The following is a 24,986-nucleotide window of genomic DNA, read 5'->3' on the forward strand; positions in this document are numbered from 1 at the left end:
ACAATTTGCCAATGCATGATACATCAAAACTAAAAAGTCTGCCCCTCTCACATTTGCTGCCTGTGGAATGAGTTGACTGTTCTAGCCTGTCTTCTCTGGTCTACTCATATCAAATCATCCACCAGAGGACCCCTGCTGAAATCAATGTTGACACAAGGGAACCTGATGTCACAACTGTCCCAGTCTGGAGGAGCTAGAAGACCCATCCCAACAGATAATTAAATTATCCCCCAAACTATTTGAAATTTTAGGAATGTACAATGTAGGCTTATAGTGACAATGACTTGCTTGAGTTAAAGAAATATGAATTCCTTGGTACTAAGGAAGATTGAAGAGAAGGATTCTTTGCCTGGGAAGATCAGCCTGAGTGACCTAATTAGTTACAGCATGGAGGTAGAAAATGGTAACAGGCCTAGGGCCCCCTACTCTGTCACAACACCCACCCTGGCTTTCTACTAGTACTAATTTCCCTAGCTGACTCGTTTAGGGCTCATCCTAACCTGGTATGCCAGGCCTGGTCCAGGCCTTGGCAGCCCTATTATCTATCCTGGGTGCCATCCGGATTTTTGCTCTGCAAGAGGGTCTGCATGCCCTTTTTCGTTAACCGTTATGGGCTATTTTAATTTACCGTTAATCGTTGCCGGCCCGCTCTAATTCAACGTTAAGCGTTATCAGTATATTCCTCGTGAAGCGTTATGGGTCGTTTTAATTCAACGTAAAACGTTATTTGTCATCCTAAATTCAGCGTTAAGCGTTAATGAATAATTCTTCGTTACGCCTAATTTTGCCTTTCAAAGTGCAGGAAAATGCGTTTAAAAATACAAAATTCCCGGGGGAGAATGCCCCCGGACCCCCCTACATTGCGCGCGCCTTTGGCGCTCGACTCGCGCTTCTGCGCTCGGTCCCTTCGGCTCTAGCCAGAACCAGTTTTTCCTTCAATTTCCGGACGTTTGCGGAGAGTTACAGAATTTTTTAACGAATTTGTCAACCTTGACAGGCAAATTAACAAAAATCTTGAGTAAAATATGAAAACATCAGAAGGACCGACAAACACTCACACATGATTTGCCTCTCAAAATGCGGGAAATTGCGTTTTTGAAGGCTTAAAAATCCTAAATTTCCCGGGGGAGCATTCCCCTGGACCCCCCTAGATTACGAGCGCCTTCGGCGCTCCCTTCTCAAAATCCATCGGTAAAACTGGGCAGACTGAAAAAATGCAAGCTGGCCGACGTCGACTCGGACACCCCGGTATTTGTGGACGCACTCGGGGACCAGGGCAGGTGGGAAACACAGGGAACACATACCTTTAATGCATGCTTCATTACATGTAAGGTATACGTAATTTTGTCAGTGATCACAAAGCGAGATACCAAATCCAGTGCAGCTCGAAAAAAAAGCCTGTCAATTTACCGTTAAGCGTTGCCGACCGTCCTGAATTTACCGTTAAGCGTTATCGGTCCTGCTGAATTTACCGTTAACCGTTGCCAGGACCCCCCCATGCAGACCCTCATTTCTCTATAGTGGTCACCTGGCCATAGTGGTCAATTTTGGCCAGTCCCTTGAGTGACCACTATAGACAGGTTTGACTGTATAGAGAGACCTGGGGCTGATATATCTCTTACATTACCATCTAGTTTACTCTTCATGTCCGTATGATTTGGCAGGATTTTAGTCCGTACATGTTGCAAAACATGGTAGGCGTGGCACAGCGGGCTGCGTTTCCCTCACGAGACGCGCTGGAGGCGACCTTACAGGACGATTTACCCGAGAAACAGCGAGAAATGATTTTACAGTGAGCAATTTTGTTGCATTTGATTTCAGTCTTATACACTTACTTTACTTTGGCTTGAAGCTCGTTTTATTTTTGGTGCTTTTCAGAGAAAAAAAGCTAATCCAACTACATATTCCCAAATTCAGTTTCTTTCCCTAATTCAAATACTAATTGGAAATCCTAACACTAGTACTCTTCATATCACATATTACAGGGCTCGAAATGCTTTTCAGGAAGTCTTGATCATACTAAAAACTGTTCAGAAACCATAATTTATATTATACTTCACGGGTGGTAACCGTCAATGCAGCTAATGAAAATACACATACAGAACTTTGTATATAAAAACAGTACATTGACTAGTGTAGGTTAGATGTAGGTCAAATCAGAAATACATACAAAGATTTAATACCTGCACTAATCTGCATTGCAGGTGGTATTTCGAGCCTGTATCTTTAAATTGGTTTCTATTCATTAATACAATTCAACATGGTTATTTTAGTTTCGTTTTCTTTGTTCAAATTAACGGTGACTTATTTTTTGATAACATTTGTATCCCCTTCTCTCTATAGTTTCCTCTCATTGTCTTGGTTTCCATGGTGCTAAAGGATAAGGTATCTGCACCCTTTTCTTCACTTTGAGTTCTGGATTATCCATGTTTTCCTTTCACATATTATTTTATTTCTTTTGCAGTTGATATTTTCACTTTACAAGTAGTGTTAGGAAGGTCCTAGCTAAGAAAAAAAATAACTTCCAAAGTACATTACAGTGTTATAACCTATGAAATTTCAGTTTGAAAGATTGGCTGTTGTTCATTGAGTTTGAATTCTTTACATACAAATGCCCATAGCAACATACATGTATATGATTCTTTCACCCTTTTTGTTCATTTTAGGGGTGGGTTTAGTTCCCTCTAGTTTATTTTTTTCAGTAGACTAGTTCTAATTTGCTCAATACAAAGTAGCAGTTTTGCTCACATATTATGGAAATTTTTGGCAATTTTTTGTCTGAACTTAAGAATGCCCCAACAAGCACCATCATGACTTATAACATTTCTAACTGATCACTTTCAGGTACAATGCATCACTCTGTAGCATATTTTTTTTACTATTTCAAATATTGTACTGCCTGTATGTTTGACATGATATGACTTGTTGTTTCATCAGGACATACGATGGAACCTATCGTACAGAGGAGGAGCTATCCCATCATGCAATGGGCTGCTATCAGAGCCTTCTTGAGTTGGAAAAGGCTTTAAATGGACAAGACTATCTGGTAAGAAAGTAGGCTGTCATACTCAACACTATTTCAATATCTGAAATACAGATCCAATGGTCATCTAGATCCCAATAACTGATTATATACAGAAAATCAAAGAAATCTGTTCAAACCCATTGTGAGTTATAGCTGCAAACACACAAACACAACATTCTGTTAGTGATAGTCAACTAAGTCATAGTCCAAATTTAAGTTTGTAACACCTACATAGTGTTAGATAATTGTGTACGGGAGCCCATGTCTCTGTCCTTGGTGCTGAAATCCTTTTCCTGCATGCCTGCACTAGTCTGCTGTTCAGAAGTCACAGTGAAAACTGCAAATAGAAAAGTAGCACGGACAAATCGTGATTTACAGTATATGTAGTAGAAGTAAGGATTGAACTGGTATGCACGACTAAAGTTCTGTACATTATATGTAGTAAATAAATGCAGCCTTTTATAGCGCTGAATTGATGCAGCATTTACAAACAGTTTACAATCACATCAGAAGAATCAATCAATAATCACATAATACACATGATACATATAATATTTGCTCCACACACTTTTGTGGAACTGTCGCAAAGGTCTGTGCGGCTTCCATTCGGGGCCACAAGGTGACCTAAATACAACTTTTCCCCAACCTAACTTGGGTACCCATTCACACCTGAGTGGAGTGAAGAAAGTCCTGTCAAGTGCCTTTCCCAAGGGCACAATGTCAGGGCACATGTCCAGACATGTCCCAGGTACAACTCAAGATCGAACCTGAGTCTCCCCGTTTCATAGTCAAATGCTCTACCACTACGCCACCTGATGCCAAGACATTACATGATCCATCTTGTATTGTTGACTTGTCCAGATGGACTTCCTCTCCATTGCTGAGATCACCCTGTACCCACGGCTGCACCAGTTCGGCAGCGCCGGTCTACCCATCCAGGGCAGTGTGTTCCCCAACATCTCCCGTTACCTCGGCAACCTCTGGTATAGGTAACGTTAAACCGGAGTGGCGCGGCGTCACCTCGGGATCATTAAGGTGTCGGGTAGAGGGTGGCTCGCTGTAGTTAACATGCATTTTATGCTGCTGCTTTGGACCAGTGTTTGTGAGTAACCAGCTTTGCCTTAACGACAAATTACATGTTAAGATAATCATAGAAGACTAGTGATAAGTAATTGTGATAAATAATAGATATATAGTATTAGATGAAATGTACCTGTATATAAGCAGAAATAGATCTCCTCATTGTCCTCATTCTATCAACATTATGTAGCTCTAAGGTTGTATAGATTAAAATTTTTATTAGACTAAGTTTGCCAATAGTCTTATAGAATGCTCTATCTTAGACTTTGTACTTTGACTTCTATTCTATGGCTTAGAATGTGGATTGAATGAATGTAGGTTGTACTAAATCTAGTTTAATGGTAATATAGGGTTAGCTGGTAGTCTTATACATGTATGTAACACTTAAAATAGTAAAACAACCAGATATCTCCTTATCGAATTGCCTGTTTTTTCCTTTTCCCGTACAGGGGTGCTGTGAGGAAGAGTGAACCCATGAAGCAGTGGGTTGAGCACCTAACCCTGTCCATGGTGCCAGGTGTCCTGGTCAAGATGGGGAACTTCCGCAGTGGCAAGAAGGTGAAGAGATTCAGCGGATCCACTGTCCTGTCCAGGTAAGGACATAACTATTCACACACTCAACTCACTATCCAGTATATCATCTCTGGATTGCAGTTATCATTTATCTGCCAGTTAACACAATGTTGCCACATAAAAAAAAAGCATGTTTGACAGCAGTGTAACACACACATGCACAGTCTAGATGTGCAGAAATCATTTCAGCACCAAGGACAGACCAACTCCAAAGACTACAGATGTACAGTGCATTGACAATAGACATTTTTTTCAGGGTGGCACGGCAGTTACCAATATATGTGAGCTGGCAGAATTGTGTTTAACTCGGTAGAATGAAGTTACATTATAGGTAGCATAGTTGGGGTGTAGGGGCCCCAACACTGTTTGATCCATACCTCCTAAATTCTGAGTGGTATAGCTAATATTTGTTGCAAGTAATTTTCAATGTTACTGAATGTTACCTGTACCAGTTGGAAGTATTTTGAGCCCTGGGTACCTGTACCAGTGCAGGTATGCAGATAAAAGTATTTCGAGCCCTGGGTTAGTACATTTGAACTGTTGATCTCCCCCCCCCCCCCAGGGTGTTCCAGCTAGCGAGCCAGACAAGGACCATGGATCGGGAGATGTTGAAGCGAGAGGGGGAGGTGCAGGAGGGAGAGTTCCTCGTCCATCACTACTCCACTGCTGCTGAGCCACTACAGGTCCAGCTGCTGCTGATGGAGAAGGTGGGTGGGGTTAGGGTTGAGGTTAGGATTAGTTTTAGGGTTAGGGTTAGTTTTAGGGTTAGGGTTAGGGTTAGTTTTAGGGTTAGGGTTAGTTTTAGGGTTAGTTTTAGGGTTAGGGTTAGTTTTAGGGTTAGGGTTAGGGTTGGTTTTAGGGTTAAGGTTAGGGTTAGGGTTGATGGAGAAGGTGGGTGGGGCAGAATACAACAGTTCTGCTACACTGGTGAAGGCTAGACATCCAGGTAATAAGATACGCCAAAAAACAGTTACTCATTGACAAGCAACTGGATATGATTTTGGAAACGGTCAGACGTTTCAGGTAGCATCCACTACCTTTGTGACATCTCAGTATCATCCTTGCGTTCCCTACAGGGAGCCAAATATAGCACGATGAAGCGCGGCTTTGTGGAGATGATTGGTCGTCCTCACGGGTCTGCCGGCCGTTTCCGGGTGCGGCATGGCAACAGGATCCTGACAGGATCACGAGGGGTCCTGGAATATGTGGACTCTGTTACTGGAGTTGACTGTGAGTTATCGTGCAGGCTTTTTCACTTTTTTGTCCACTAATTAAGACTATGTACTAGGTTGAATATTGAGTTCGAACTGTAATTTCCAACACGCGAAATTGGACTTACCCAAATTTTCCACTCTACAACTCCAGTCTATCTCATGGAGGTTCATCTGTGTTAGTAGTAATCATAGTAAAATGCTAAACTTTATTCCAACACAAAGGGTACACAGGGATCAAATTTTCAACGACCATGACTGGAAAGGGCCGACTGTAAAGCGATGCAAAGTCACTGACCTGGTCTATCCTGGCTAGAGAATAATACAGATGAAGTAAACATGAAAAATACATTGTATATTACATGTATTATAGATAAAGTTGGTTTAGTTTATCAAAAGACGTAAACTGTGTGCTTCTCTCTACAGTGACGTTGCCGGCCCTGTACCCAAAGGACCCTCTGCTGAGAGCAAAGTGCCAGCAGTGGCAGGCCTGGGAACAAGACTTCTACTGTCAGGACATGGTGTACCTGCTGGAGAGGAAGGTGGTCGCACAGAAGCTGCACGACAGGTCAGGGATAACCTCCTTGCATGCCTTACGGGAGCAGTCAGCAATTTTTTTTTTTAATCACACATACTAGTAGATTGCACAGGCTTAGAAGTCTGGCTGCCTGCCCTAGTATGTGCATGGAAAGGCGTGCACGATATAAGTGCGATCAGGAACCCCCCCCCCCAAAAAAAGTAAATGCCGACCGCTCCCATGGCACCTGCAAAGGAGGCTAGGTTAGAATATACTGGGTCTGTTTGTTGATTAGTTGGATTGTTTGTTTGTTTTGCATAACCGGTACCAGTAAGCTACCTTTGGTTAGGCGAAACACACCAGTTTTGTACAAGCTGTGTAAGACCGGATGTTAAGATTTCATTCACTCACACTTGAAAGGACTTTTTTAGAAGACTTAGTGTGGTTGGTTCTTGAGAGGTGTCTTTCCTCAAACACAGGACCTCCAGATTAACATCCCAGCATTTTTCCACCATGTTCATTGTGGAAAAGCATAATGAACAGTGGTCCATCATGGCTGAGACCTATAGAAATTGCTTAATGTTGCTTGTAATGTTACACCATATGCCAGACAGCATTTGACCCGATTTAACTTAGTTTCTTGTATGTATCAGGTATGACATGACAAATCTGGACGAGCTGCTAGCACTTCAGAATGACGTCCGCTTCCTGGCTACTTTTCTCCATATCATGAAGCTTTACATGTCAAGGTATGTGGGACCAGGCAAATACATTTGTAGACCTGGATTTGATATACAGCAACTCTTGTAAAGCTCAGTTGGTCATTTCAGTTGTTAACTAGCCTCTACCAGGCTTTAGAAGCAACTACATGTAGATACATATAAATGGTAATGAAGGGTAGCATCTAGCCTCTACCAGGCTTCGGAAGCAGCTGGAAAGATATATAGAAATTGGCCAAATAGACAGATAACATGCTACGGGAGATGATCTGCTAAAGAAGCATAGTTTGCCTCTCTGAAAGCAAGCTAAATCCCCTGGCATGTTATCTGTCTATTTGGCCAGTTTCTACATTATCTTTCCAGCTGCCAGGATACATATATCTGCCACTTTGAAAAGCACTGTGTTTGAGAGATACATGTACATTTTGTATGTAGTGCAGCACCCCCAGGTATGCACAGTTTAGATATGCAGTAGTGCATTATGCATTGGAGATCTCTAAATTTAGACACATTTTTCAGGTTAGCAGATATAGAAGAACCAGCAGAATTGGGTATATAGTTAATGTTATGTCCTTGATCGTCAGCTTGCAAAGATTTTTTTTTTAAGTTATAACCTTTAATTCTTACCCCATTCCAGGGTGGTCCGTGGCACGGAAATGTGGGAGAAGCTGGGTAAGACATACGGGCACCTGGTAGAGGGGGACGCAGCGCGGGTGGGGAATGTGGTCATGTACATGGAGCTCATCAGGAAACGCCTGGAGTACCTGGACCAGTACCTCAAGGTGGGTACATGTACTTGTTTATGTGACTCCTGTTGTTTTTTTTTTGTTTTTATTTACATATTAATCTTTAGGGTAGTCCCTTTAGTTATGGCTTCACCACACCACAAAGTGTGTCTCATGTTTCTTTTCTTCTTCTTGTTCTTCTCCTCCTGCCATTTCTTTAAATTGATTCAACTCTGCCAATTGAATGACCTGAAATTTGGCATGGAGGTAGAGTGGGCAAAAGTCCCCAGACGTCTTTTTCCATCTTTTTAAAGGCCTTTAAAAAAATGTACATTTTGGGATCTGGAGCCCTGGTATATGAATGACCTGAAATTTGGTATGGGAATACCTTGGACACGTGTCCACAGAATGCCGTTCACAAATTCACAAATGGATATACAATGTATAACATAAGGTAGTAACATAGGTAGCATAGGAGTAATGAGTCATACAAACAACAAGTATAAACATGAAATTTTGCTGTCTATACCCACAGAACAAGGACTATCTGGTAGGAGACATGCTAACCTTCGCTGACATCTGTGTCTTCTGTCGTCTGCTGTTCCTCCCCGGGACAGGCGTCCACATCTCTGAGAAACTCTACCCCAACCTGACCACGTGGATGGGAGCTCTCCGTCAGCGAGAAAACTTCGGAAAGATCGCAGAGGAAGTGGAAACAAATCTTGGGAAATTCTTCATTCCCGAGGCTTCTTAAAAGAGTTAGAGATCAGTAAAAGGAAGGAAGGAAGTAGATATTTCTTATGTATTTCTGATTTTAACATGTCTCGCCTGTTCAGTTCATTTTATAAATGACCTGATCTTTGGTATAAGGTTAGCAATGACAATACAAATGGGGAGCACTTCAGCAGAACATACTGTGCCTGTGTGAAACTTGTAATGTATTGTAATGTATGGCGGAAGGTCTTGTTTGAGGTCATATTGCATTGGTGCATTTGAGGAGGACATCATGTCTGTAGTTTTCAAATGTTGTGTAGAATTCGGACTAAACAGTATTGACCAAACATCCAATGAAACCTGTGAAAAATCTGGGTGCAGTCACAGTACTTTCTTTAGCTGTGCTGAGATGGGGAGTGGTATATTGAGCCCATTTAGTATTCTATTGTTGCATGAAGGGGTTAGATTTGTATAATTCCATTTTGGAGTGGGACAGTTGATATGGAACTGTCCATTTTTGCATGGGGAGGGGAAGCGAGTGAAATATGCTGCATTTGCTTTCTAGTTATAAATTTTCATGTTTGTTGTTGGTGTTTCTTACCTTGGAACTTCATACTTGACTAGAAGGAAAAATGGCTATCATGAATGTTTTGCTAAAATCACCTGCAACATGTTTATAGCAATATTTATGACATTATAATATTGCCATTATTGTGGTTGATATATGCTGCTAGGGTGAATATTTATAAACTAAAGAATGGGGTGCTGTTATAATATATTTCTTGAGGTGCCTTATGACTAAATCTTTGTGGCAGTTGTTCATTTGATGATTTTCTGATGTGATATTTGCATGGTGAGTTGTGGAAAATACTTTTAAGAGTAGTTTTGTCTGTACATCGCTGCAATTTGCAATGCACAATTTTATCACAATGCATGTTTTTTTATCACAGCATTGCTTGATTTTCTTATCTGAAAAGTGGTTTCAGGCTGCTTTTACACATAGCTATTGATTTATAGTGATATTTAATGAACTAATATGATATGATAAAATAATATCTGAAGCAAATAAAACGGTTTTACACTTGAATGTACTAGTATGCAGTCATGGATATTTTATATTGTATTTGGTAAACATCCAGTAGTAGTAGTAGTAGTTGTTGTAGTTACTGTAAAATATTAACACCGTATTGCTGCATACTTAGTTCTTTCAGTATTTGACATGTTAATTCTTTAAAGTACATCATTAAATAATGGAATGATTGAATATATTCAGACAAGTCAAGTCCACACATCAAGTCTTTTGATATCAGAATTTTTTTATTAACATTATTGCAGTTTTATAAAGCCTAATGGCTAACATTATAGTGCAGTTCCTCCATCAGCTGCTAGAGGCCGCTTTTGACCCACGCACGCGGTTTATGAACTTGGACAAAATTGCCAGGAAGCAAACGATGTAACTGTAAACGATGTATTAAATTAATTAAACAGTGCTTTACTTATCTATCGATAAGGTTATGGGCAGTTAGTGTGAACAGCTTCGTTCTGATAAAACTACCATTGCAGAAATATAAAATTAACATACATGTACTCTACTTATCAGACGGTTCCGAAACGTGGACTTTAACAAAGTCACTCGTAAGAAAGGTTGAATGGCTGCTACACTCGCAGTGCTACGCATGTGGCTCGATGGCAGCAAAAGCTAACTACCAGTACATTGTAGTATCCAATTGTTGTACCACCAAGATCTACCACGGCCAAGGACCTGCCATCAAATATAATCTCCTTGGTAGGACAGACAACTATTGCATTATCATAAAATGGACAACTTCCCCCACACAGGCCACGTTTTTCTTTAATGTGATAATCTGAACAATGTATGGCATTGTCTTCTATGTTTGACACCTGCGGGCTCTGTACTTTAATGCGAACTATGCACAGTTGTGTCCACAAACTGGAACAGCCCGAGGGTAAGTAAGTCGCTGTTTTACCGGCCCGAGTACAAATCGTCCGTCTGTGAGCTCAAATGTTACTAATCCCTAGTCGTTGAGAAAGGCACGGAAACCGAACTATCGAAATAGCTGTAATAGGTGTTGTTTATGTTGAGAGCCAAAGCTGATTTTTAAATTTGCGGTAAATTACGCAAGCCATTCACAAACAAACTACAGGGTTAGGTATAAGGAAGCTATGGGGAGATAACGTCATCGGTAAAACTAGTAAAACTACTCCGAGGCGTGCGTGGGTAGCTGATAGCTTGTTACCGGAAACATTGTTCTATATCTGACAGGAAACGCGTCGTAACCGATCGAGTAGGGACATCTTTTCTGCCAGTCTCTCTCTTGCTGCCTCTCTCTTCGGCCGCCATGGCCGCGACAAGTCAACCAGGTGTTTCCCCCGACCCTGTATTTGACGAGGTGGACCCCGTAGTCTCCGCCTCGACTCTCGGTACGGTGGAGCTCATCGCCCGGCAAGACTACACGAAGGGCGCGGTGGAGGTCACAGTGGTGAGGGCGTCTTTAGAAGACAAGGAGCGATACAAGAGTGTCAACCTTTACGTCACAGTTGAACTCGGAGGCACTGTTCTGACGACTAAAGTCACCAGGCAAACTTACACCCCGATGTTCAACGATACGTTCCAGTTCGAGTCGACCAAGATCACGTATGACTCAGTCTTACACGTAAGTGTCTAATCTAATCATTCTTTAGCTTGAGAAATGTTCGTCTTTGTCATGGCAAGGTTCGTCTGTATATACCTGCTTGGTTATATATAGTATTATGTAACACGGGTCTCAAACTTTTTGGTCAGGTAGTTGAAAAGGATTCAGTCGAAATAAGTCCACATTTTTTAGGTAGACAATTGTGTAATTGTTCCACATGTTTATGATTCTTGTGAGGCACCAAACCTCATTGAAGGACAAAAAATCGAATCATCCATAGACTGTCTTTCATCTTAAAACCTTATTTATATGATACCATTCGTAAGTCCTTGCACAAAATCATAGCAAGCTTATGGCAGATTTCAACCACTCGGTGGTCGACAAGTATGAAGTATTTGCCGACCATAAGGCAACTTGTAAATAACGACTGTACCAAATACTTGTGCCAGGAGCGCACCAACAATAAACAGACAACGTTATAATTATCCTCCTTCCTGCCAACAGTTATATTGCTCTAATTGTGGAATAGGCGGTCCTTTGTAGGAGAGAAGATTTGCTTTTCAATGTCTAACAGATAGTTAGCCCCGTTGGGGCCAATTTCTTGCCCGAGAAGGCCAAATTAAGAGCGGTTTCCTTATTGTCTCTGTCTCTGAGTAAATGACCCAAATCAAACCCTCTGCAAAACAAGTGGGTCACACCTGTACAGCTGTGTTCACTGGGGCGAACAATCCATATCATCTACATAAAAAAACATAAACGATCTTAGCCAAGGCCCTGTTGATTTGATTATATGAATTAACTGTAAACATAAGCCTTGTTCACACCGTGATTCTATATATGTTTTGCAGGTTAAAGTCAAAAGTTTCAGAATGATCCATAAGGATCCACTGATAGGGGAGCTGAGTCTGCATCTGGGTGACCTGGACATGGGGAAAGTTCAGCAGTACCAACTGAAAACGGTGAGTTCCTTTCTAAGGCCACAACTATCTAATTGCACAAAAGTCATTCTGTAATAGTTCAGTTACCTTTACGTAAACGTATAAGGCTCGCTTAAAAATAGAATTTCGTACAGAGTCTAACTAGTTTACTCTTTTACTGTTGTAGTTCATCGTACGTAAGTAACCATTCACACTTGAGTGTACCGTCACTATGTCTTGTGGAAAATGTTGGAATACAAAGAAAACATTCACATTGGATTAATATTACAGCCCAAAATTAGTGAAACTACAGAAGAACCACGTTGCACTGATGATCTGAACACCAGCAAAACTGACGAAAATGACTTGCAGCAACTGGTGTCAACTACGGTGAGACTCGTATCCTTGTCTGGCCTCTGGAACATGAGGATAAAATGCGATAACTGTGTGTGTGTGTGTGTGTGTGTGTGTGTGTGTGTGTGTGTGTGTGTGTGTGTGTGTGTGTATGTGTGTGTGTGTGTGTGTGTGTGTGTGTATTTGTGTGTGTCATTTCTTAATTTGAAAACGTGAGGCTAGTCCACTGCTCCTCATGAGACAATAGCCATGCCCTTTACATGCTTGACGTGTATATAAGAAACATTTCTTATCAAATTGAACACGTTGTTGACTTTTGCAGGATGGACCGCGGAAGATAACGGAGTCCAAGTCATCTTTATTTGGTTTTACGGTAATAGTTTAAGTTTACTCTTACTTTCTCTCAAGTTTACTCTCTTCAAGCGTGTTCATTGATTTCTTGAATGTTGTCACTTCTATTATGCATCTATTTCCAGTAATAGCAATAGTACACACAGGTACTTCTTCGCCTATATTTATATTTTGGTCGTTCCATGGTATGGCTGAAATAAATTGTTTTTCCTGGTGTTTTTTTGGCTAAATGACTTGGTGTTTGGTGTGGAGGTAGAGTGGACAAATACCCTCAGGCATTTTTTTCTTCATTTTCTTGATACAGGCTTTTAGAATTCTTTTATCATTTTTTTGCTGTGTTAAAGGAATGTACTATAGCAGTGTGACCATATTTGCCCCATCAGATTGTATATTATACCATCCCTTGTTGTTTTATTCTATACCTTTTTTGTACATGTATTTCTACGTTCAATACATAGTTGTTGTCAAATGCAATGTACAATTGTCGTGCAATAAAGTTCTTCTTTATAGATAAGTAAAGTGAAGGACCTGCACGCCGCTGCTTTGGTGGGAGACATCGGAAAAGTCAACAAGTACCTGGAAGCCGGACATGACGTCAACGAGATGAAAACCATGCGACTGTTTCCTCAACATGTAGGTGTTCCTTGGACTAATGTTTCTCTGATCTTCATTGTCTAGATAATCTTTATATTGATAGTCTAAATAAGCGTCCAATTGAGAGAGATTGGGGTAAACCAGGATGACAAAGCGCCTGGTATTTGAACTTTAAACCCGTCAGATAGTCGAAGAGCTACGTATACTGTCATGTTTGCTGGTCGCCAAAAGGTCGCAGAATTTCAAAATCACCAGAGGGCCAGACAATATTCCTATCGGATATCGTAGTGACCTACGAACGACATCGAACAATGATCGAAAAAAAATCGGGCATTCTATCATATTGCCCAAAATGTCATTCAGAGATCGTAGACCTGTTGGCTAATCTATTTTCCTTCTGTATACATGTACATGTATTACATATACAAGCGCCTTCTTAAAATTTGACCTTGGCAGACCGCACACAACCGTCTTCTCACTTGACTTCATTCTCATGTTTGTTCGCCGCAGCCAGACGATGTAGTCAGTGAACACGAGTTTCAGGGTGTGACGCCGCTGCACTGCGCGGTGATTGCTGGGAATGCCAAGGTCGTTTCCCGCCTTCTCCAGTCGGGTGCCGACCCACTCGTGCGCAGTAAGGTAAAACCTTTTTTTCACTCGTTCGCTCGCTCGCTCACTCACTCACTCGCTCGCTCACTCACTCACTCACTCACTCACTCACTCACTCACTCACTCATTTACTCACTCACTCACTCACTCACTCACTCACTCATTTACTCACCCGCTCACTCATTTACTCACTCGCTCACCCACTCACTTAAAATACAAATTCAAGCATGAAAGAAGATAATTATGAGATTCTGAGAAACAAAAATGGTGGAGGTTACACAGGAAAACAGTTACTCAAGCAACTGGATAGATTTTGAAAACTGTCAGGCGTTTCAAGTAGCATCCACTACTTGTTATCAGTGACTCAACCTGGGATTGTTTGGCCTACCAATTATCTTGTTAATAACCTTACAGTAGTCCAGTGGTAATTGTAACGGGTTTAAAATCACACGAGTACGCCAAATTTTCCAGTAGGTACCACTTGCCTTGGGCGAGTGTTTTGTTGTATTCTTCCATTGAAACATGTTACGTTGTTGTTCCTAAAGGATCTCCAGTCACCCATGCACACTGCTACCTGGTTCGGTCACCACAACATCATCGAGACCTTGCTGCTAAAGTACGAAGTGGAGTACCAACAAAAGATGAAGAAGGAGGGACTAGCCGGTCCTCTGTCCACGTCTACTGCCCGACTTCTGTACTGGGTGGATCCAACCATTCGTGATGATCTGGTACGTCATACATGTATTTCCTCTGCTTTTGTAGTGTACATGTGTTAAAAGCAGCCAAAACGATTTCAGGGCAGCAAAACCGGATTGTTAAAGTCAGTTTTCTAGCCATTTTTAAAATGTAGTCGAATCAACCCTATCCCATAGCACACTGATACCTGTGAGACAAAATGTGATATCGCTGACAGAAAACGGTTGCTTGTTTCATTTCTGGTCATGGCTTTTAATTGGTGGTACCAAAAAATAAAGGGGCTCCTTAATTAGCTTTAGCTATTTCAAACGCTTGAAGTATGAAATGATAACGAAAATGTGCTAGGAAATGTCAGTAAATGTCAATATCAGATTTCATCATCCAAAATATTTCTTTTGTTTCCAGCCCTGCAATTGCATCGGATGCTTTTCAATGGAAGATAACGGAACTTAAAAATACTTCTCGAAGTACAAATCATGATTCTTGAAGCAGCTAATAATAACTTGAAACTATTCCAACGTCTTTCAGGAAAACATGGTGTGGAATGCAGCGATGGTTGACAACGTGGCTTTCCTGAATGTGCTAGTGGGACAGCTGCAATGGACGGTGGAAGATCTCACTATCAGAGACTTTGAAGGGGTGAGGGACGAACAATTGCTAAACACTACCTCTTATACTATTGGCACTTTTCTTACTACATGTACTAGTACGGTCAACGATTCATCTCCAAGCAGATTCATTCGGGGGACATGGGACGATCAAAGTGACCACCCGAGTTACCATTTGATACAGTATTGCAAACACCAAAAGATCTGCCTGGAGAGTAGTCATCTATGAAAGTTAAGCTAATTCCGTTAGCACGTTGAAATGCACGGAAAACTACGTAAAAACGATCCTTACTAAGAATTACATCTTGGTTATATTTGTTTAACCCTTGGTTTTATAACTGGTATACGATGTGCAATGCGATAACATGATTCAAAAACAATGATAGCAAATGCACAAAACGCAAAAAAAAAATCGTTCAACATGTAAGAAATTCTCTTAGCGATCTGTTGAATTTTAGCCCTCGCAACGTTAAGTGGAGAGGGTGTGAAACCAACTACATGCTCTATCTAGTCTTGTTATGGATGGGTAGTTATACAGGGGAATTAAGTAACAAACAAAATGAATGTGTGTTTCTTACAGAATACACCACTGCACATCGCCGTACACCAGAGGTATCAGTCGAAGAAGTTCGCTCAGGCGCTGCTGGATATGAACTCAGACCTCCTCCAGGAGAGGAACAACGCCGGGCAGACTGTGTTGAACGTGGCCGGGAATGACATGAAGTATACACTGATGGGCACGGCAAAACGCGTCGGTTAGTACTTGACAATCATACAGTATGAGAGAGATGACTTTTTATTGGAAAATTGCAGACGTACATCATTAAATCGTGTCTAAAATATCTTGTTTCTTTACATCAGATGCATATGCTATAATTGTTAAACCACAGCGATCATGTCGATTTAGTTATTAGTATTACTAAAACATGAATCATAACCTTATAGACTTTAAAATACAAAGATATCCAACACAATCTAAAATATAGGATCATCTCAGCTCAGCTTATAGTGCTGCTTGTAACATTGAAAGTACATGTGGAAGAAAGATAATTAAGTTTAAAATATACATAAGTTAGTTAATTCAAATGAGAACAAACTATATTTCACTTTTTACTGTATTATGTTTTCTTCTTCAGGTAGTTTTGGGCCAGTTTTACAAAGGCCATGAACTGATGAAGCACTTCGCTGTTGTGCGTAGTATTCAGAATATCTCAACTATATTGTTATATAGTTTATTTACTTTTATTTTACTTAATTACACATGGTATTTCTCCTACAGGGAGCCTAAAGAGTGACAGTCACTTCGAAGAGGACTCCCTAGGTTACCGGGTGTATGCCAAAACTGTTGCCGATATCCTGACGGACGAGTCCACCACCATGCCCATCACTGTGGGAATCTACGCGCGCTGGGGGACAGGCAAATCCTTCATCCTCAACCAAGTCAAAAGTGAGTAGCTTCTAGTTAGTGAATATTCTTCGATCAGTGGCTTGTTTGTCGGCAGTTGATTCTGTCACAGCCTGTTTTAAAATTCTACGACTTCAAAACCGTAGGCCTACGACAAATGCGATCGCGCAATAACACTTGTGATGGCTTTCAGCACCAAGGACAGGGCCGGTGTCAAACCACAGTTATGGCGGGGTTACATGCGACCATAGCTACACTAACACTAGTTGTGATAGCGTTCAGCACCAAGGACAGAGCCGGTGTCAAACCACAGTTATGGTGGGGTTACATAGGACCATAGCTACACTAACACTTGTTGTGATAGCGTTCAGCACCAAGGACAGGGCCGGTGTCAAACCTCGGTTACTGCACCGTATTCCTAATGTTTTTCAACTGTTCTGATTTTGTTACCAACTGCTCTTTTTTCAGGTGAGATTGATGCAAACATAGCAAAAGCGAATAAGCTACGAAAGGTTGAAGAGTACAACACAAGGATGACAAACAAAAGGAAGAGGTCAACACCCGTTCCACCACTGCCTTTCGCGTCATGTGCGACCTGCTGGGCCTTCCTGCTATTCATTGGAGTCGTGGTAGGTGGCGCCCTGTCCTACTTCTTGTACCCCGCCATCTTCAACATTGTACTGATCGTCGGTACGATTTTCACCGTCTGCACCTCCGTGATGGTTGGCTATCTGAAGAGGAGGGATCTGAAGCGGATTTTGCTGACGCTGTTTCCCGGATTGCGCTGGACAAAGAGACACATTCAGCTGATTGGAATCTGGCTGGATCTTATAGAATCGCCGGATCTGGAGACGGATCCTCCCAACGCGGGACACGTGAAGGTGATCCACGTGCAGTTCAACGCCTGGGAGTACTCGGGCTGCTCGGCGCTCTGGGCAGGGATCGTCACCAAGCTGTGTGACGAAGTGGAGGGAGAAATCGGCCCGTGGACCACCCGGCTGTACCGCGCCATCCACGACAAGTTCATGTCGTCTGAGAGACCGCCGGTGACGGGGAGACTGTGGTTTAAGTATGTCTTAGTTTAATAGTCATTTAGTACCTTCGCCAAGGCTCTGTTTTTGGTATCGTTTGTATGTATGTCTCTTAGCACGATAACTGAGGAAGCTACCGATGGGTTGTCATAAATATTGGTAGGTGAGTATGTCTTGATATAATTAGATGTTTGGTCCCCATGGCCAGGTGGTACGTTTTCTGATGCAATTGATTTCTTTGATACATTAGTATTACGTGAAGATAAACATGAAAGATATCAAACCGACACAATTAACACCTAAACACAAATGATACAAGTCATGACTGTGTGTGTAATCTACAAATCAGCTTTATCTTTCCCGAATCTTTTGCTTGTTTATATCGCACACAGCGGTGAATATCATTTGATCATACCAAAGACGATCCTGTCTTGTCGTTTACCGTTAGGTTGCTGATCACGACGGTTCTGGGGACTGTAATGATTGTGCTGGCAGTTGTGTTTGGCATTAAAGGAGATACGCCCCTTCAGGTAATTCTTTTAAAGATCCAGCTTCACCTTTGGAAAGTCTGACTGTAGCATGGTGATTTAAGCATAATATTTTTCTGGTATCTCTGCTGCTAATTGTCGTTATGCGGAGGTCACATTTCCAAACTGGAGCCCAAAATGGAACAATTTATATGAGGAATATACACAAAAACGTTTTTGTCCTTTGTTGTCTTTTATATCATTTTATATACTTTTCGTTCCAAAAGCAGACTGCCCGGCCATTTGGAATGTGACCTCAGCATATACAGGCAAGAAACAACGGAAAAAAGGGTCTCCGTTCTAAGATATTGGCACTACAGATAGCCCTCAAACATTGAAGGAGAGTGTTTGCTTTGTTCAAGCCTCCTGATAACATACTATTGGGTATACAAGCAATAAAATAATTCCATCTTTGTTCCTGTTATTCACAGATAGCAACCAGCATAGTGGAGATCCTCTGTGGCGTTGTACTCACCGCGGGGTTGTTGAAGAACGCCACCGAAATCTGGTCCTTCCTCCGGAAGATCGCGATCTCCCAGAGAGACCGGCTGATGGCCCAGACGGCGAAACCCAACTTTGACCAGGAGCTGGGCTTCATGTCGAAGGTAAGCCTCCTGACCTAACCGGATATCTTAACCTTGTGAGGTCGTGTGGTAGAGTGTTCAGAGCCTAGAGGTCCCGGGTTCGAACTCAACCGCTGTGCCCTTGGGAAAGGCACTTTATTGATAGGCACTTTCCTATCTTAACTCAGGTGAAAAGAGTACTTCTTCTGAGTATAATTAGTGGCGGCATAAAAAATCAGAAAAATATGAGTGTACCGTCACCATGTCTAGTCATTACATGTTGGAAAAAACAACTTAATTAGCCTGTCACTGTTGAGATACATTATCTCATAAAATGAAACTAAATAATTCACGAAACGTTACAGATTCCAAAACATAATAACTATCTGTAACAAGCTGTGTCTCTAACTCGACGTACACGCTACTGGAAAGGGTCACAGTCCCTAGGATGGGACGTTAAGCCGTGGTTCAATGTTCATTGTACGAAAAGGGAATTTAAAAGCACAAAGGACTTGTATATACATAACATATCTGTCTTCTCTGTCACGACCAGTGGAAGAGTAGGTCAACTGTTCGTTGAGTTCGTTGTGCTAAGCTGGTTCAAGATCACTTTGATTTTCGCTATGAAAACCCCTGAATTTTTTTTTCTTTATTTTCTTTAACCCAGGTGAAGACAGAAGTGCGGGTGGTGACCTACCTGCTGCGGTACTTTGAGGCAGCCCGCGGGAAGCAGTACCGGGTTGTGGTGGTGGTGGACGATTTGGACAGGTGCCCGAAGGACAGAGTCACCAAAGTCATCGAGGTGCCCTTTTTTATCACTCATCAAAACGCTCATTATTTGCCTTGTGATCAAACAACAGCACAAATATTAATTTATTATTCCTGCTCAAGAATCAGTAACAGACAAAACCTTGCAAATACCAGATAAGAAATGAAGGTAGGTTCTATCGTTAAGACGTTTCTGGTAGCAATCCACCAACATTCGCCAGCGACACTGGAGAGCTCTCAAATTCAGCAGGTTTATAAACACGAATTATAGATTGACACGTACGCAGATGAAGTGAAGACCGCTTTAATACATGTAGTTCATATAGGAAACAAAATCAACATGGCTTCCCATGTATCGTACAAGTACAATACCAACGAATGACGAAAACTCGTTCCTGCAGGCAGTGGGCATCCTTCTGTCCGATCCAAACTCCCACTTCATCTCGCTCCTGGCCGTGGACCCCAGGATTGTCGTCAAGAGCATCGAGGAGAGTTTTGGGGAGGTGATGAAGAACGCCAACATCAACGGGTACTGATCTGAATTTCCAATCTTTAGTTTCCTATAAGGCCACACTGACTTGATTTTATGGATGATCATGGATGACATCCTCTGAAGACCCCAAAACTAGTTCCGTTTAAAGCTGCATTATGCAACATTACAAGTCAATTTTCAGGTCTTTACAAAGTAAATTGACTCAATCATGCCTTAGAGCCAAAACTAATAGCCGACCATACGACAGCATACAGCTATAGCTTTTAAGGGCATGAATATGTAATAAAGATAATCATTATCATTATGTTGTACCTAGGTACGAGTACCTGAAGAAGATGGTTCAGTTGCCCATCTGCCTGCCTGGTCCAGGCGCCGAGGAGACGAAACGTTTCCTGTGGGACACCGCAAAGATGTCCGCTACCGACCGGAAGGTCATAGCCGTGCAACGGCAGGAGGCTGGGCAAGCAAGGGCGAACAAGGCAGCAAAAGTAGGCATCGACCTAGAGGAAAAATTAATTTTCTGACGATAACCTAGTCTGGTAACCAGATCATCGAAGACTCCCGACTATTTCGACGGCGTTGGCCGGGAACTGTGTTGCCTATCGCCAATTCCCACTATACCCTGGTCGCCAGACTGGATGGGACCGTCAGCCAGGTTCCCATCGGGCTACAACTTGCCCGTGGCGCTAATTTAGTTCGGCGGGCGTACTGCCTTGGGCTGCCGAAGTCAACTGGCATGGCTGACGGCCCGATCTAGTCTCGCTACCAGGATTCATCTCGCCCACCACTCTTCCCCCTTCCTCGACTCTTTCCCCTTACACCAATACTCCTAAGAGAACCAGGCTAACAGTGATATCCAGAGATATGCAATAATCGTACCTTGCTTACTATAAAACTCACATGTATATAGAGGGAAAGAGATCAAACTTTTGAAAGTGAAACATATTGACTTTTTTTTCTCAGACACTGGTGCTGAACAAGAAAGAGAAAGACGCTATGAAGAGAGGCCTGCACAAACTTTCTATCCTGTGGCGTAACGATGCGACACAAGAGACGTGCTATGAATGCAGATCAGTATCAGTGGGAAGCACGTCTGAGGAGCATGGCCACGACATGACAGGACACGACATCAGCGACAAGAACCTCTTTCTAACGGAGGCCATCAGGAGTCTGCAGAAGGACAACGTCGTTCGCTACGTTGCCGGAAACCCACGTCACATCCGGCGCCTCTTCAACATTCTGTGCGTTTCAGTAGGAGTTCTGTTCCAGCGAGACAGGCTGACAGGGTTCACGCCCAAACAGGTATGTACCAGTTACTGGTCTATGGCCACAGGACTGAAATTCCGAAGGTCACATACATATATTGATGATACTTTATTAGTAGTACCAAAAGAACATAATGATAAAGAAATACAAACAGTGGCAACAACATTCCATGACTAGAACTAAAAGCAAAGTATGGCTTCTTTTCTTCAGACAGACACTTTTTTCTGCAATGTATGGGTCTTTTTCTATTTTGATGTACCCCAATTAAAAACTGGGTTTCAGATGTTAACAGAAGGGTAGTTTCCTTTTTATCTGTAAACGGTGGCTTCATTAAAGAGCTCACAACACACAATACGAACCAGAGACAATCAATGAATCAGATGTAGTAAAAAGTGTAGTTTCCACAAGACGCCTTTGTAGAATAAATAGTAGAAATCGGCCTAAAGGGAATGAATGTAACTGGCCAGAGGAGTTAGCCGGCAATAGAGGGTCCAATTCGACTGTGTTTTTTTTACCCTATATAGATAGGAACCTGTATATAGGGTAACTCCACTGGCCGATCACATTCCTTTTTAGGCCGATTTCTACTATTTATTCAGCCTGCAAAGTAGTCTGGCGGAGACTGTAAGAAGCGTATACCCTGAACGTTTGCGTTATTCTTCGGTAGGTCGCAAGGTGGGTGCTGCTAGTTGAGCAATGGCCCTACAGGATGAGCTGGATCATCCAGTACGTCGACGACTTCTTCCAAAGGAGAGAGCTCGGAAGGCACGAGACTCTACAGCGGGGGATTCAAATGCACGACAAGCTGGTGGACATCTTCGTCGAAAGAGTCAAAGTCGAGATCAGCACTCAGGAAGAATGGAGCCACCTCAACCCGCTGGACGAAGATCCCGAAATGTTCGAGCTCTTCTTGACTTTTGCCAAGTTCACCGTTAAGGTATGTCCAGTAAAAAATCTATTCTCTATACACGTAATTACGTTTGTATGTATTTTATTGCCTTGGCCAGAATGGTTTCGGTTTGGCCATGGAGTGGCTGTGCTGGTATTTGTACCATATGTGAACATCAAAAGACAAGCTAAGAAGCTGTGGATGGATCTTCGTGATATTTTGTAGGTTAGTAGTGGTTGTGGACACAAAGGTGAAGTTCGAAAATAGTTCACCTGGCGAAAGACAGAGACCAATATGGTTTATTGGTCTTCTGCTACGATGTTTAGTTCCTTTACCAGATATCGGTTCGAAGATGTTTTCATCTGTTAAATGAAAAAAAAATCTAGATCTGGGTTGTTTCCTTTCAGTTTTATACAAATCCATTTAACGGTAACGATAATGAAAACTTAAAAATGTCGTTTTCTTTTAAGGACATGCAAGACCTCCTTCCCTACACCGTCAACCTCGACCTCTCAATCCGGCAGACGATTAGTTACGCCAGAGCCCAGACTGACGTCAAAGAGGTTGAACAGAACAATCAGATGTTGGCAAGTCTTCTGAACGAAGACGATTCAACAGGTAAGGCTGATGGCTTTAAGCCTTTAATCAACATCACTAACCTTCACCAGGCTTTCCTACGCGGTTACGGGTTGTAGAATTCGAAAAAAAAGGAAAAATAGTTGGCCAGGAGAGTCAGTCCGAGGGAAGGATAATTTCCGACTCCGACGAGGGCAAAAGTACTCTACAGTGACCAAAAGCTCCTGGCTAATTATTTACCCTACTTGGTTCCGCTCAGTTTTACATTTTGATAGGAAAAAGTGATTGACAATTTGTGAATGAAATGAGCTGTTATTAAGGAAATCAGTGTCATTCCTTTGCACGATAACCGTTTTTCTTTCAAGAGATACACCAAGTATGATGCTTTACACATAGGCCTCTGGATCGTCTACATTCAGCCACATGTAGGTTACACTAATAATGAACTATTTTTACACTCAGCACCTCAATTCTCGGACCTCCTAAGAAATGGAAGAAAAGGACCTGGAGTCATGAAGGTTCCAGACGGATTCTTCAGTGTGGAGCAAGAGGCAGACAACCTCGGGTCTTCTTCATCACCACAAGACCGAAACACTGAGACAACAACCGCCCCCAGCAGACGACCACAGGTGCGTCACCACAGCAACCTTCCCAGTCCTGACCCAAACCTTGACGTCATCGCTGAAGAATCCCCAGAGGAGGCTTGCAGGGACGTCCAGCGACAGCTGTCTGCGGCGATGGACGAATCAGGTGCCGAGAACGATGACGGGCCTGCCGCGGTAGTCGAAGATGTCGAGGAAAGCAGCGACGCGGGACCACAAGGACATGTCAACGGTCATACCACTGACGAAGACGCGGCAGCTGATCTAAGAGCAACCGGCGCAAAGACAAAGTCGACCTCACCAGACGACATCGTTCTGATCGAAAATGGAGGGACGCACGACATGAACGATGATGACCGGGAAAGCGACGGGTCACCTCTGCTGAATCGGTCGCCATCATGGACTAACGGGTCCTCGGACGAAGTTCATGAGGAAGAAGAGGACCAGTCTACTCCACTATTAATAGATCAGACACCAAGAGAGCGCGAATCAAATGTGTAGCTGCGCTTAGTATTGATATAGCTGTAGTCACAATTACAGAGTTACAGAGTTACAATGACACTGACCATGATAGTTTCTAGCTGTCCATCAACTACACTGACACCCAAATATTACTTACATGTACATCAATATTAGAAAAGTTCAATTTCCACAGCAGAGGATACCTTTTTAAGTCTAGGTGTAAACGCATAAAAATCAATGGAATAGTCACTACTCTGACACCCAAATACTTACCTCAACATTAGTTTTGTTCACCGCACATCAGAGGGCAGCTATATATATTTTATGTGATGTTGCTGATGTTTTGATAACGTTTTTTTCTTCAGGCCATGATGACAATGGAAGCACTTGTTATTTTGCAAATTAGACTTATCTTTACCTTCCAAACAAACAGACAAAATAAGTTGACCAGAAGACTTTTCTTTAATGCGCATAGCTTTTAGAAAGCATTTTATGACGTTGCTGCTTTTATACTCCAGCAATTTTATAGTGTATGCACTGTGGTTATCTTCTGATCGACAATTCACATTTTAAAAATTGTTTTGGAAACAGCCATCGGAAACCAAAAGAATGATAGAATCACTGTTTTTATTGGCTTGTAGTGTTTTTAGATACAAGCTTGGTAAGTTAGCTTGTGCTGGAGTGTCCTTTTGTTGACTTTGTCGTCAATATTTGTTGTACGGTACCTGTTGCCTTGGGTTTTAGTTTATTGGTGATAGAACATTAACTACTAACTATGCTGGTGTTTGGCTTCACTATCATTTCAGATGACTTCTAATTGCAATTTTGTTCTTAATAAATACACTACAAGTATTTGTGGTTATACTGATTTTGCCCTCAGACAACCAAGACACTTTGATATTTCAGTTGTCCAATGACAAAAAGTATACGTAAGTAATGACAACTTTAAACTTGACACTGTCATGAAAGCTTCACGGCACTGTACAAGCAGTCTACATAGAACTTACTCGATCGAAACGCGTTGTTGTCACTCACTGGGCGACCGAAGTCACATTGA

General features: G+C 42.1%; 2 protein-coding genes across 3 annotated transcripts in view; both read left to right on the forward strand.

Annotated features, from left to right (window-relative positions):
• Nucleotides 1-9,632, forward strand: part of LOC109477549 — a 13,953-nt gene extending 4,321 nt beyond the window's left edge. The window contains exons 6-15 of one of the 2 annotated variants that reach the window (XM_019778863.1): nt 1,665-1,792; nt 2,938-3,046; nt 3,887-4,014; nt 4,555-4,698; nt 5,241-5,385; nt 5,755-5,908; nt 6,316-6,457; nt 7,060-7,155; nt 7,763-7,907; nt 8,386-9,632. In XM_019778863.1, coding sequence (XP_019634422.1) covers nt 1,665-1,792; nt 2,938-3,046; nt 3,887-4,014; nt 4,555-4,698; nt 5,241-5,385; nt 5,755-5,908; nt 6,316-6,457; nt 7,060-7,155; nt 7,763-7,907; nt 8,386-8,604 — 1,410 coding nt within the window. In that variant the 3' untranslated portion in view covers nt 8,605-9,632. The remainder of the gene's footprint in view (nt 1-1,664; nt 1,793-2,937; nt 3,047-3,886; nt 4,015-4,554; nt 4,699-5,240; nt 5,386-5,754; nt 5,909-6,315; nt 6,458-7,059; nt 7,156-7,762; nt 7,908-8,385) is intronic. The other variant, XM_019778864.1, reaches the window with a different exon arrangement.
• A 774-nt stretch (nt 9,633-10,406) lies between these two features.
• LOC109477532 (kinase D-interacting substrate of 220 kDa-like) lies at nt 10,407-24,781 on the forward strand. The gene is made up of 20 exons (XM_019778826.1): nt 10,407-11,239; nt 12,067-12,177; nt 12,427-12,525; nt 12,812-12,862; nt 13,351-13,473; nt 13,945-14,073; nt 14,589-14,771; nt 15,268-15,378; nt 15,928-16,102; nt 16,627-16,794; nt 17,221-17,821; nt 18,232-18,313; nt 18,742-18,915; nt 19,541-19,675; nt 20,043-20,170; nt 20,451-20,622; nt 21,098-21,436; nt 22,068-22,337; nt 22,760-22,907; nt 23,328-24,781. Exons 1-20 carry the CDS (start codon nt 10,925-10,927, stop codon nt 23,966-23,968), a joined length of 4,155 nt encoding a protein of 1,384 aa, XP_019634385.1. The 5' UTR covers nt 10,407-10,924; the 3' UTR covers nt 23,969-24,781.
• The last annotated feature ends 205 nt before the right edge of the window (nt 24,782-24,986 follow it).

The sequence above is a fragment of the Branchiostoma belcheri genome, unplaced genomic scaffold (genome assembly GCF_001625305.1).
Source record: "Branchiostoma belcheri isolate BF01 breed outbred unplaced genomic scaffold, Haploidv18h27 scaffold40, whole genome shotgun sequence".
NCBI lineage: Eukaryota > Metazoa > Chordata > Leptocardii > Amphioxiformes > Branchiostomatidae > Branchiostoma > Branchiostoma belcheri.